The 12,418-nt window shown below is 53.2% G+C and overlaps 1 protein-coding gene across 1 annotated transcript; it reads right to left on the reverse strand.

Moving 5' to 3' along the window:
- Window positions 1-3,618: 3,618 nt before the first annotated feature.
- On the reverse strand, window positions 3,619-12,065 carry CLEC19A (C-type lectin domain containing 19A). The gene is made up of 5 exons (XM_040079369.1): window positions 11,969-12,065; window positions 6,558-6,723; window positions 5,991-6,084; window positions 4,806-4,938; window positions 3,619-4,055 (listed from the first exon to the last, which is right to left on the reverse strand). The coding sequence occupies exons 1-5, from the start codon at window positions 12,057-12,059 to the stop codon at window positions 3,976-3,978; spliced, it is 564 nt and encodes a 187-aa protein (XP_039935303.1). The 5' UTR covers window positions 12,060-12,065; the 3' UTR covers window positions 3,619-3,975.
- Window positions 12,066-12,418: the final 353 nt, after the last annotated feature.

The raw sequence follows: 12,418 nt of genomic DNA on the forward strand, positions 1-12,418 counted from the left end.
AGCCAAAGTGGTTAATGAAAAATGTAACCATCATTTTTAGGTGGCCGTGCTGCAGAGCCTGTGCCAAACAGGGATGGGGGTACTGGCCCTCAGCCACATCTCCCCACCAAGGCAATTTCCTCAGGAGACCTGGAAATCCTTGGCCACAAAAAGAGAAGGAGACTTTTAGGGTACCAAAAGAGAGCAATCAAAAAATGGGCCCTGGCATGGGCCCTGTGTTGAGCCAGCCCTATCCCAGGGCTCCCCAGCCTGGAGGAGCCCCTGGCAGCTCTGAGCCTCTCCGAGGGGAGCTGGTGCTGCTGGAATTTCCCCTGAGCTTTTGCAATCGGTTCAGGTGCCATTGCACACCAGCAGCTTCCAGGGTGTACAAATCCAGCCTGATTCGTGCCTCTTTCAGGAGGCATGGCTGCTGCAGCCGAGCCCTCGGGCTGCCAGGGAGATCCATTTCCCAGCAGGATTGTCCCCACTGGTTCCCAGTGTCCCACTCATTCCCTGGCAGCAGCAGGGAGCAGATGGCATGAGGTGGGATGGGAAAGCCCTCCTGCAGAACAGCAGGAACATCTCAGTAAAGCCAACATCCACTGGGACCCACACAGCATGGGGCCAAATCCTGCTCACCTTCCACTGCTCCCTCTCTCCCAGCTGCAGACATTTGGGATGCACTAAAGCTGTGGGATTTAACACTCACCCCGTTGAACAGATGGGTAATGTCATCTATCATAGGGCTTTGTGGCTTGGGGTTTTTTTGGTGATGGGCTCACTGTTGCAGCCAGTCTGTAATGTACTCTCTGGGCAGCTCAAATCATGTTTTTTGGTCCCAAGATATTTTTGTTCTCTGTCAAAGGGAACCACTCTGTGGCATCCTGGCCTCAGGGCAGGAGCTGAGCCACTACTCAGGCAATTAAATCTTAGGGAAATGCACAAGAAAAAGCTCACGATTCAGCCGTGCAGCCCTTATTCTCTCAGTCGTTTGTGGAAGAAAAAAATCGAATTAATAGAGGAAGGGACAGCCCAGCCCAGCCCAGCCAGGCATCGGAGCAGTCAAGATAATCACTGGGGAGGAAAATCCTCACCCGGCTATGCCAGGGCAGCCCCAGCGTTCCCATAAAAGCTGTGACATCTCCCATACCACAACATCCAAAAGCATACCCCAGGAAATATTCAAAGTAGGAACCAAAGGAATCAAAAGGTCAGAGGTGCAGGCTGGCCCATCTCTCTCCACTGCCATGCCAGGGCTGGGGGCAATAGTGCCTCTGTGGCTCAGAAATAGGGTACAGGAGGGTAAAGACTATTTTGGTTCACACCCAGGCTACATCACACACTGTTCACACTTACAGCAGCTTTCCTGCATCACAAAAGAAGGTGTTCAACCCCTAAGAAAATCAGTGTCATAAAAAGACCCCCAGGAATCCATCACTTGCAAGTGATGTGCAGAAGAGGCGTCAGCGAGTCCTGCTCCTGCCAGGTTTCCCCTTGCCTGCACCACAGAGTGAGTCAGAAGGGAGAAATTCAAGATAAGGAGGGAGTGAGGGGTTCTGGACACGGAGAGCAGAAAAATAAAGTTCAGGCTGGAATCTGGAGCTGCTCCAGGCCATGCAGAGTCTGGAACCGTCCATGCCGAGAGAAAGGGCATGGCCCATCTTTCATCGAGCCAGATCCACTAGAAGTTCATTAAGGAGGTGAAAACTCCCGTTGTTTTCTGAATTTTATTTGATTACTGTGAAACAGAAGACACTGGCAAGGACAGAGGGTTGATTTTAAGTAAGGACCCTGGAGCCAAAGGAAGAAGACAGGGGGGTTGGGAAACAAAGCCCCTATTAACTTTGGTCCTGACTTTCAGGTCATGCACGTTCAGTTCTTTTTACCTGGAAATGAAGATGTTAATTGGAGGCGACAGCTTTCATTGAGCTCCCCATTAGCAATATTTTTAACCACAGTAGGGCCCAGGTCTTCAAACGCTTTCCCAAGGGAAGGTTTTAACCTTTCTTTTGAAACATCTCATACCACTGGCAGGGAAAAAAAGACAGTTGTTTGGCTCGAGGCATACCAATCCCCAGCCGGGGTGAACTCCCAGCTCCTCCGGACAGGAGACACCGGAGGAACAGGGAAAAGGAACTGCGGAGGGGCAGCCTGGAGCCGAGCCCGGCACGGTGCAGCATCATCTCCCCCCGGGCAGCCCCCAGCCTGCCACACATCCTGCACCGCCCCTGGCTCTTCAAACCCCCTTCTGCCCCAGATCACAGCAACTTTATCCAGCTTGCTGCATCCCAGAGCTTTCCTCTTAAACAGCTGGTTTCTTTACACAGTCTTCTCGTCCATACAGAATTCATTATTTTCAGGTGAAACAAAAGCCTCTAGAAAACACACCCAAATGCTGAAATCCAGAACTAAAAACTTGCACAAATGGCTAACTTTCCATATAAATATATGAATGGTGTGTAGATTAATTTTAAAAATCCAATAAAAAGAATATTGTTTCATTTATATGCATTATCCATTTTTACATATAAAAATATTTTTATATATAAAAACATAAAATCAGGGATGACAGCACTTTCTTATTTTAGAAACTTGTTCCAGCACACACGTTCCCCTCACAACACCATTATTACTCCCACCAAATTTTCCAGTTTCTCTCCAAGTGGAAACATTATCTTAGCCAAAAGCTCCCCTGCCATCTGAGGAAGCAGTTCCAAGCTCCCAGTGGAGCCTCAGCTCCTGACCTCAATTGCATCCAGTGCGATCACTCGGGAAAGTTTTAGTTCTGTAATGTTATATTTCTGAGATGGTGGCATCAAGGGGGACAGGACAATTTTATGACAATTCTTTACTCATCTTTGCAGGCAGCAGCTGAGACGGGTCAGACCCTGTGGCTTTGCCAGAGCAGGGACAAAAGGGACTCGTGGCTCCCAGGAGAGGGCAGGGGCCCCTCTGCACAGGGCTCCCTGCAAAGCCACGGGAGGGATCAGAGTTCACACCCCGGGGCTCCACAATTCAAACAAGGCACACGGCAGCTGCCACAACCACACACACCTCCCCCCAAAATTATTTACCTGGGAGACAGAAGTACTTCTGTGGTGCCAGCGCAGCAGAGGACATCAGCAAGGACTTGGGGAGAAAACATCATCTCACTAGGAAACAGGGCTGCAGCAAACACTGCAGGCTCTCCCCAGCCAGGACCAGGTGTACCCCCAGGTGCTGTGTGTCAGCCCCCAGCTGATTCTGGAGGCAGCCAGGGCCAGACCTCTCTGCTCAGGGATGCTGCTGAGCTCTGGGGCACTGCCTGGCCCCGCAGCCCCTCCACGCTGACTCTGTTTGCTGGGGGCAGGGTGAGCACACAGGCTGCCCCACCACCCCAAAAAACAGCCAGGGTCAATAAAATAAACTTTCCTAGGCAGCTGTTTCCCTCCAGCACACCTCTGTATTACAGAGCACGTTGGGGAAAAAAACAACTTCTTTCACATGAAAGCCCAAGTCCCCAGGGAATCACTGCTACTCCCGTGCAAGAAAGACAGTGGAGCCTCCACCTGCTGTTTGCAGTTTATTTTAGCAGAGAGAAAAATAACATGGACAAGAGGCATTTTGCATAAGTTAACAGAAAATAACACTTTTCCTCCACTCTTTGCAGCTCAACAGGCAAAAGCATTTCCTACACACGGCTATTTTTTGGGTGCTAACAGTTTGGTGTGCTGGTAAAAATCACGGCTTTCCTCTAACAAGTTGTGATAGTTGATCTGAAATCCAAAGCCAAACTCGGGCCTGGGGGATCCTTTGCTGTTGAATGCAGCTCCTGTCACTGCTGAGTGCCAGGTTCATCCCCACCATACTCGCAGGAGGGATCCTGCTGCCAGGGACTGGCTGGGGATCCAAGCAGCTCCATGGCTCTCCCAGCCCGTGCCATGTCCTGGCTGCTCTTCCCTGGCACAGCTGGAGAGGTGACACGGATGAAGGGGGGTGTGGGCAGCCCCAGCAGCCTCAGTCCAGGGCCAGTGAGGGGATCTTGCACACGAAGGGGAAGGCTCTGCCACAGGCGTTGTCGTTCCAGGAGCGCAGTGCTACCCTCCAAAAAAACCACAAGGCATTAGCTGAGAAAAGGCAAAAGGAGGGAACCACGCACTGCCCTTGGCACCAGGACCTCCTGACTGTGGGAGGCTTTCCCTGGATGTGCTCCCATCTGTGCCATTCACAGCCATGCTTCCTCCCAGCAACCTCATCTGGGGCATGTGAGAGGGGAGGCCAGACCCCAGCTCGGAGGTAGTGGGGGTCAGCTGCAAACACAATCCTGCTCCCCCAGAATTATCCACGGGCTGCCCATGGACAGGACATTTGGCACATCTGGGGGATCTGGACACTCCTGGCTGGTCTCACCAGCACTGAGGGTGTGAAGTGGGATTTTTGCACAGGCAGGGTCTTGTCCCACTTCAGCAAGATGTCCTGGCCCAAGCATGGGAGAGAAAAGCTGGCAAACCAATGAGCGTTTCCACAGGTTTCCAGTGTGGGAGGGGAAATGGGAAAATTTGACCTTTGATTAAATTTGGTAATACTTTAAGGCTGATGCTCCTGTCCTGCTGCTACTATGGGAGAGGGAGACGGGCTGGGAGCAGAGGGAAGATGAGTATGTATGCATGTATGTACATGGTGAAAGGGAAAACACCTCTTCACTGTAAAGAAAAAAAAAGGAAATAATACTAAAAAATTAAAATGCAAATCCTCTGCCTGCCAGCAGCCTCTTCGGAAAAGCAGGAGCCACAGTGGATTGAATTTATTGACACACAAACAACACAGAGGGTGCCCCGGGCACTCACCGCTGCTGTGTCTGTACCAGATCTGCACGCAGTCCTCCTCCTCGGGGATGGAGTGGATCCCATCGTCGGGCTGGCTGCCATCCCAGTAGTGGTAGTCGTAGGAGGAGCCATCTGTCCACTCAAAGTGACCCTCCTGACACGAGGCCAGAGGAGAAAGGCCATCACCACAGAGCTGTGACTGCAGAGGGTGGGAGGCCACTCCCATGTAGTCCCCACCCAGTGAACCAGAGCCCGGGGGCACGGGGAGAGACTGACACCACTGAGCAGATCCCACTCCCAGTGAACCACAGCCCAGGGGCATGGGGAGAGACTGACACCACTGAGCAGATCCCATTCCCAGTGAAACACAGCCCAGGGACATGGGGAGAGACTGACACCACTGAGCAGATCCCATTCCCAGTGAACCACAGCCCAGGGACACGGGGAGAGACTGACACCACTGAGCAGATCCCATTCCCAGTGAACCACAGCCCAGGGACACGGGGAGAGACTGACACCACTGAGCAGATCCCATTCCCAGTGAACCACAGCCCAGGGGCACGGGGAGACACCACTCAGCAAAGTCCAAACAGCACATTTGTGTTTACAGCTATAATGCCAAGAACAGCCCCAGGTTTCGCAGTGTTTCCCCAGGGGAAACCCTAACTCTTTGCCCAGTAATTAAATCAATATATATTTTTAACACCTGTACCCAGTTCCTTTTCCTTTTCCATTCCTTTTCCAGTATCTACAAAAAATTTGTTGACGTGAGACTGTTCTCCTGATGGTGTCCATTTTTCTTTCTAACATATTAGAAGATATATTTCCAACATGTCAGCTTTCAAAAGTCACAGAGTATCCAAGAGAGCAATGGAACTTGGTGATTTGTGACACGGAAGACCTTTTCAGTTTATTTGCTCTTCTTGGACCAGCAGCACAATACTCTTTCTATTAATCCAGTAAAAAAATGCGGTATGAGTCATTATTGATTAATCTATTAATTCTGATAACACTTATCTTTTAAAAGCTGGCTGGAATTGGTGAAATAACGAGTTTCTCTATGTGCTGCACCACAGACCCTATGGCACCTCCTGATTAAGGAGGGTACAAGGGGCAACAAGAAAACCAAGTGTCTTTCCAGGAGGAAAACACAGAGAGGTGAATTTTTTGGAGCCATTTCCCCCATTTCCCACAGGGAGCTCCCACCTGCCGTAGGTCGTTGAGTCCCGTCCAGATGTCGGTGGGGATGCCGGGCACGCGGCTGTTCACCAGGTCGTACACAAAGACGTTCTCTTCCCAGCTGGCAAAACAGAGCAACACCAGGGGATTCGTCAGCAAATGGTCAAACGTGTCCCTAAACTTTCACCCCACACACAGGACCCGTGGGCAGATGTGTCCCCTGCTGTTGGCTGCTCCCCCGGGTCTGTGCAAGGGGAGCGTAGTGTTGGTGAGAGCTGGGGGAGAGGGGTGAGAGAAAAAAGCCTCTGTAATCATGTTGTACTCCATCCCTTTCTCAAGAGCAAAAAACCCAGTTTAGGGAAATTTAGGGAATACTAGGCCAGTTTTCCTGCCAGTCCAGGAGAAAGCATCTCTATTGCCTTAGTGTGACCTGAGCATCAGCCTTGACTGGGCCGCTGCTGCAGAGGGGTGTGGGGGCTGGAACACGAGCCTGCAGCTGACACAGAGGCTGTGATGTGGGAATGGGACTTTGCTCCCCGTTTCCTTCCTCCCCAGCGGTGCCAGCGTGGGATGGCACGTTCCTGCACACCTCACCTGTGGATGGAGGCCAGCTTGGCTGACCTGATGCCAATGGAGAACTCGGCGCAGTAGAGGTCGGCTTCAGCCCAGGTTTTGTTGATGGGGAAGTAGCGGTAGCAGTGCCCTTCGTACTCTGTCCAGAAGAGTGGGCAGGAGTAGGCGTGGACAGGCTCGGGCATGGCTGGGGGCAGAGCAGAGGACATCCAGCAGCTGGTGCTGAGACAGCTTGGCCAGGAAGCTGAGCAGGTGTGGAGGCAGCAGTGCCCAGCCCTGCTCTCCCACCTCACCCGGACAAATAACCTCCAAACACGTGCAGGGAAAACCCAACTGCTGCAGGAGCTGTGCGAAAGTTTGCAAAGGCCAAAACACATTTTAAACAAGTTGCTGGTTTCTCCCTTTCAGTGCCTGTCTAAATCAGGAGGGACATTCCAAGCTAGCTTGACATCATTTTAGGTAGAGGATGCTTAAAATAAAGGCACTGACATTTGCCACAGGGAAAACCGAGATAAGGGCTCCTCTCGCCTCTATCAGCACCACTGGAGCCACTGTGCTGGGACGGGAGCTGACAGCCAGGGCTGCGGGGTTATGGCCGTGTTCTGCCCTCCTGCAAGGACAGCCTGCACCTCCTCCCTCCAAGGGAAGCCCCATCCCTGTCCCTGGGCCGGGATGCAGCCGTGCACGTAGGTTTTGGATCCCAGCCCCCGGAACAGCCGGCGAGGCGCGCGTGCCGCCGGCAGCGGTGCCAGCCTATCTGCCTCCCACCAGATAACAGAGATCCTCGCAGTGCTCCTCCTCCCCTGCTGCTCTTCAGCACCCTGGGGAAGTGCCCCAGAGGAGGCCACTGCGGGGGCAGGATGTCCTTTGTAGCTGCCGCTGTCCAAACACGGCAGCGGCATTAACGCTGCTCCGTCCTCCTCGGTGCGCTGCTCCCCCACCTGTGGGGAGGATGCAGCGCTCGGGACCCTCAAGTCTTGGGGCACACAGACTGAATGCTCTTAGCTGCTGGTTTGTGAACAGGGGAATTGCCAGCTGCCCCTGAGCCGGCTCCCACACCCCCAGGGAGCTGTGCTCTGGGGTCAGTGCTGCTGTGGCAGCCAGTGGGGCAGTGGGCAGGGTGGGTGTGCAGGGGGTGAGGGCAGACGTCAGATGCCATCAGACTATCCAAGCAGGTAACAGGCTCAAGCACAGAGAGGTCAGGGTGGTGCCTCCGGTACTGAGGGGCCGGGGGAATGGCTTTTCCTGAGGGTGGGGAGAGCAAAACCCTGCCAGCAGCAGCAGCAAGGGATGTGGCTGAGGCAAGGGAAGCAACAGAGTGGAGAAAAAGAGAGGCAAGGTGAATCCAAAGCAGCTGTGTGAGCATTCACGGAGCCAAATCCTTCCCTGTGCCAGGGCTGGCAGCTCTGGATGATAATTTCATCTTTCATCAGCTCTTTCCACATGGGGATCTCTGAGTGTTCTACAAACGGCCACCAGCCAGCCCACGGGGTCCCTGCTGTCACACCCCCCTCCCAGGTGACAAACCACAAATGCAAAGAGTCTTTTTTATCTCCTGAGCAAGGCCGACCCCTGTGGGGCTGTCAGCCCATCAACCTCCCTTGGGACCCCCAGCCACCCCTCCAGAGGAGCTGAGACTGGGGGCAGCTCTGCTCCCTACAGCAACAAACCCTTGAGGGGCTCCAGGGGCTCTCCCATCCTCATCAGCACTAATCATAGGCTATGGAGGAAAAAAGATAAGGCCTGCTGGGCTGGAAAATCAAAAAAGCTTTTGGGGAGAGTGAGAGTGGGTAAGATAAAGACAGCTCAGAAGTGATGCAGAGTTCAGTTCTCTGATTCGGATCTGGCCATAACTGCACTGGGAAAAACCTTAGAACAGCCCTAAGAGATGCAAATTCCTCCACTGCAGCAATAGAGCAGGACCAGGAACTCACAAAGCTGATGTGATTCCTGGGAGCCAAGCCCTCCTCCCCTCACTATGCTGGCCAGGGGTCCCTCTCTCCACCAAACCAAAGCAGAACAAGGGTCAAGCCTTCAGTATGAGGCTTCAGCTTTACCACCAGGTCACAGGTGAGGCATGGCCTCCGTGAAGGACAGGGCTGGGATCTGTGCCAGACAAGGCACCACCAGCTGCCCCAGCAATTGGGATTTTATTATAGTGCCTTGACAAAATCCTCACCTCTGGCAGCGTGGTGGCAAAATTCACAGGGCTCAACCCAGCAGCATCCTCAGCAAACGGAGCCTTCGCTCCTGAGTGTTAATTGCAGTGGGCGTCCCAGGGTCCTGGCTCAAAGCCAGCCGTGGGCACCCCAATTGCCAGGGAAAATCAGCCTCATGTTTGTTCAGAGCAGCTGAAACCAAGTCAGAAATTGAGACAGTCCTTCTTTGTTATTCCATACTGGTTCCCATTAGGTAGCATTAATTTGACGAGCTTCGGTGAACCAGAGGCGCCTGAAGGAATTTAAGGTTAAATATACCAAAAAGAAAAATATAGGAGGTCAGCTTTTAATTAGCATCTTTTATGTTAGGTCAGGATCAGAGGCTTTGGCTGTCTCTTTGGAGGAGAACTTTGGTCCCAGTTTTTCAGGCAGGAACAATTAGGGGAGCTGCTTTACTTGAAATATTTGTAGCAGAAAGACCATAAGAAATCTCATGTAGGGTTGTGAGTACAGGAGCCTACTTAGGGCTCTACAGGAAAGTCTCACAACCCAAGCCAGCAGCTGTGTGTGGTATTTTGATCTAGAAGGTGACAGGGGAAGCATTTGGGGGCTTTTTAGACCCAACCCTTACTTTTAAGCACCCCAGCAAAACGTCAGCTCCTCCATAAAGGACAGGATCAGCACAGCCAATGCCTGTAGCATGGTTGTTCCTGCCAACCCCAAGTCAGTTCATCCATTTGTCCCCAAATTCCTGGGGAAAAAATGATGGCAAGAATTCTTTCTTCCTTTTTTTTTTTTTTTTTTTTTTTTTTTTTTTTTTTTTTTTTCATTTACAATGCATCAGTTTTTAAGGACAGGACCACGTTTTGAAGCAGCACCAACAAAATAGATGCTCAGACTTGGCTGAGGATAAGATTCAGATTAAGAAGCTGTTACTGTCTCAGAAATGCTGGAAAACAAATATTTGGGGTCAGAAACAAAGTTTTGTGCTCTCTGCATCCGTGTCAGTGCCAAACTGGAGCCTTTTTATTTATTTACTAGCTGAGCCCCACTGTAGAACTACCAGGAAAATCACTTATCAAAATCTTGCAGAAGCTGGCACTTCTCTGCCAAAAAAAGTTTCACTTCCCCAGCTGGCCTATTTCCAACTAGAAATAATCAACTGAGAAAATCCTAGCCAGTTTCACAAGGATTTCTCTTCATTTCAGGATGCTACTGGGAAAAAAACCCTACCACCAGCTGCACGGCTCCCCTGGACTCAGCTGGTGAAGAGCAGGTTTGCTTCTGAAAACATCCCAAGGAGCAATGCTGCCTCACTTCCAGGGATCTACAGGTTTGAGATGTGAAATCTGAGGACAAAGTTGGCAAGAGATGCCCAGGCTAGGAAGACTCCTGAGGGGCTGCAGCTCCATCAAAGGGTTTAGGACAGCAGACCAGCTCAGGTCAGTGCAGGCAGCAGATGCTCTTCTTGTTGCAGAGAATCAAAGAACTCCATTTCATCAACAGCTGACAGCTTTCCTCAAAACTTAGAGATGCTAGGAGACACCCCCTTGGCACATCCATAAGCTAATGCTGCCATCTGACCTGAAAAGGCAAGAGAACCTCTTCAGCTCTTAGCAAGCAGTTGGGTTTGGAGAGTGTCCATCAACGCCCAAGAGGCTCGTCTGAAATTAATGTCAGCAGAGAAGAGCTGAGGAAATCCCTGTCATGTGCAAGTCTGGGTCCTTCCCAGGGTAGAACCCCTCCACCCGGCTGTGCTGGTGGGAGTGAGGGATGGGCAGTGGGCTCAGCTGGCAGAGCTGGGGCTCAGGACCAGTATCCTGGTGCTCACCAACACCAAGCCACCTCTCACCAGCTCAGGCCAGCAGCAGGGCTCTAACCAGGCTCGGCACTGCTGGAGCTGTGGGGAGTTAGAGGGGATGGGTGAGGCAACAGGGGACCCCCAGAACCCACCCCCAGGATGACTTCAGCAGAACCTGCCTGTGGCTAAGCTGGGGGTGCCAGCTGAGCCAGGTGTCCATCCCATCACATCCTCTTGATTGAGTAAACCCACAGAAAAAACATTTTAACAGGGGTTGGAGGGCAGGAGCTAAGGAGGGACTATGGGGCAGGGACTGAGTGCAGTTGTGTGATGCCTCAACTCACCCATGGCTTTAGAAGCCCGTCCTTAAGCCCTGACATTACAGTCCCCATGGGCAAACAATGCCACCTTCATGTTACTTGCAGTATTTGTTTTTCATTAAGAGATGAAAGAGTGTCACACTGAGCATCCACCTTCGAGGGAAGGGATCAGGGGAGGGACCTTGTCTCTGGGGGTTGTATGGAGCTGCAGGGGATGTCCACTGATGGATGTGAATCTCATAACTGGGCAATATTTTACACACCCTGAAGTGTTTTTAAGGCACGCGTCACAAGTTTTCAAGTAAAATATTAAACATCAGGGAGGGACGTCCTCTCACACCCGGAGTTTCACTTTTAAAAATTCTTTAATGAAACCAAACTGGTTTACAGCTTCAAATCCTTTACCAGGTATGTTTGGAGTTGTGAGGCTACAGCCAATACCAGCAGCAACGCTCTCGCAGCTGGCACTGACAGATAGAAGTTATCTTGCAGAGTTTTCTTCCTCTTTAATTAGTTTTGGCAAAGCTCCCACGGATTAGGCGTCTGGCAGGAAAGCCAGGCTTGTATCGATCCCTTTTCTCACGATCTCACCAAACAGCACTTAAGGAGTCCCTTTCCACTCGCGGTCCCAACAAACCTAACAGGGTTCAAACACTTGCACCGACACCTTGGAAAAGTTTGGAAGAATCCTAAGTGACGCACAGGAGTGAGCAGCAGCTCGGAGCAAAGAAGGGGAGTAAGGGAGAATCCCGTGTTTGTTTCACCCGCAGTAAGCGTGAATAAACGAGGAGCCCTGATGTCCCTCAGCCTGTCCTGCCGGGTTGCATGGCCAAACCCCGCAGCCTCCATGTGCGTGCCTCGAGCAGCGATTGCTGCACCGCACCCAGGGCAGGGCCGGGGCAGGGCGCGATGGCAAAGGGGAAAGAGCCGACCTGACACGCACAAACAAAGCCAGCCCGGAGACCTTTGGCATCCCGAAGACGACCGACCGGGTTTGCCCTTGGCGCGTCCCCGCGGCGAAGCAGAAAGCCGATTTCAAAGAAAGTGAGGGATTTCTGGAGCAGGGGGAAGCCAGCTGCCCGCCCCGCGGGAGGCGCACACGCTCCCTGCCCGCCGCCACCCCCGCCGACCGAACCAGCGCCCGGCACTCACCTTGGCTGATCTTGATGTTGGTCTGGGGAAAGGCCTGTGCGGCCAGCAGGGCGGCGGCCAGCATCGCGCACAGCGCCCGCCCGCTGCCCATGGCCGGAGCCCCGGCACCGCCGCCGCCGCCGCTCCGCTCCCGGGGCCGCGGGGAGATCCGGCGGGCTCCGGGCTCCCTCCGGCTGCGGGTCCCGGGGAGGTCCGGCCGGCTCGGGGGTCGCGCTCGGGCCGGGCCCCGCGGGTTGTGGGGCGGCCGCCGGGCGGGGCAGATATAGGGGCCGCGCTGCCCCCTCCCCCGAGCGCTGGCTCCTCCGCAGCCCGCCCCCGGCCCCGCTCAGCTCATCCCGAGGGGACCCGCACACCCGGGGCGCTGCCCCCAGCCCGGCCCCGCTCAGCTCATCCCGAGGGGACCCGCACACCCGGGGCGCTGCCCCCAGCCCGCCCCTGGCCCCGCTCAGC

This window comes from Hirundo rustica, chromosome 15 (genome assembly GCF_015227805.2).
Source record: "Hirundo rustica isolate bHirRus1 chromosome 15, bHirRus1.pri.v3, whole genome shotgun sequence".
Taxonomy (NCBI): domain Eukaryota; kingdom Metazoa; phylum Chordata; class Aves; order Passeriformes; family Hirundinidae; genus Hirundo; species Hirundo rustica.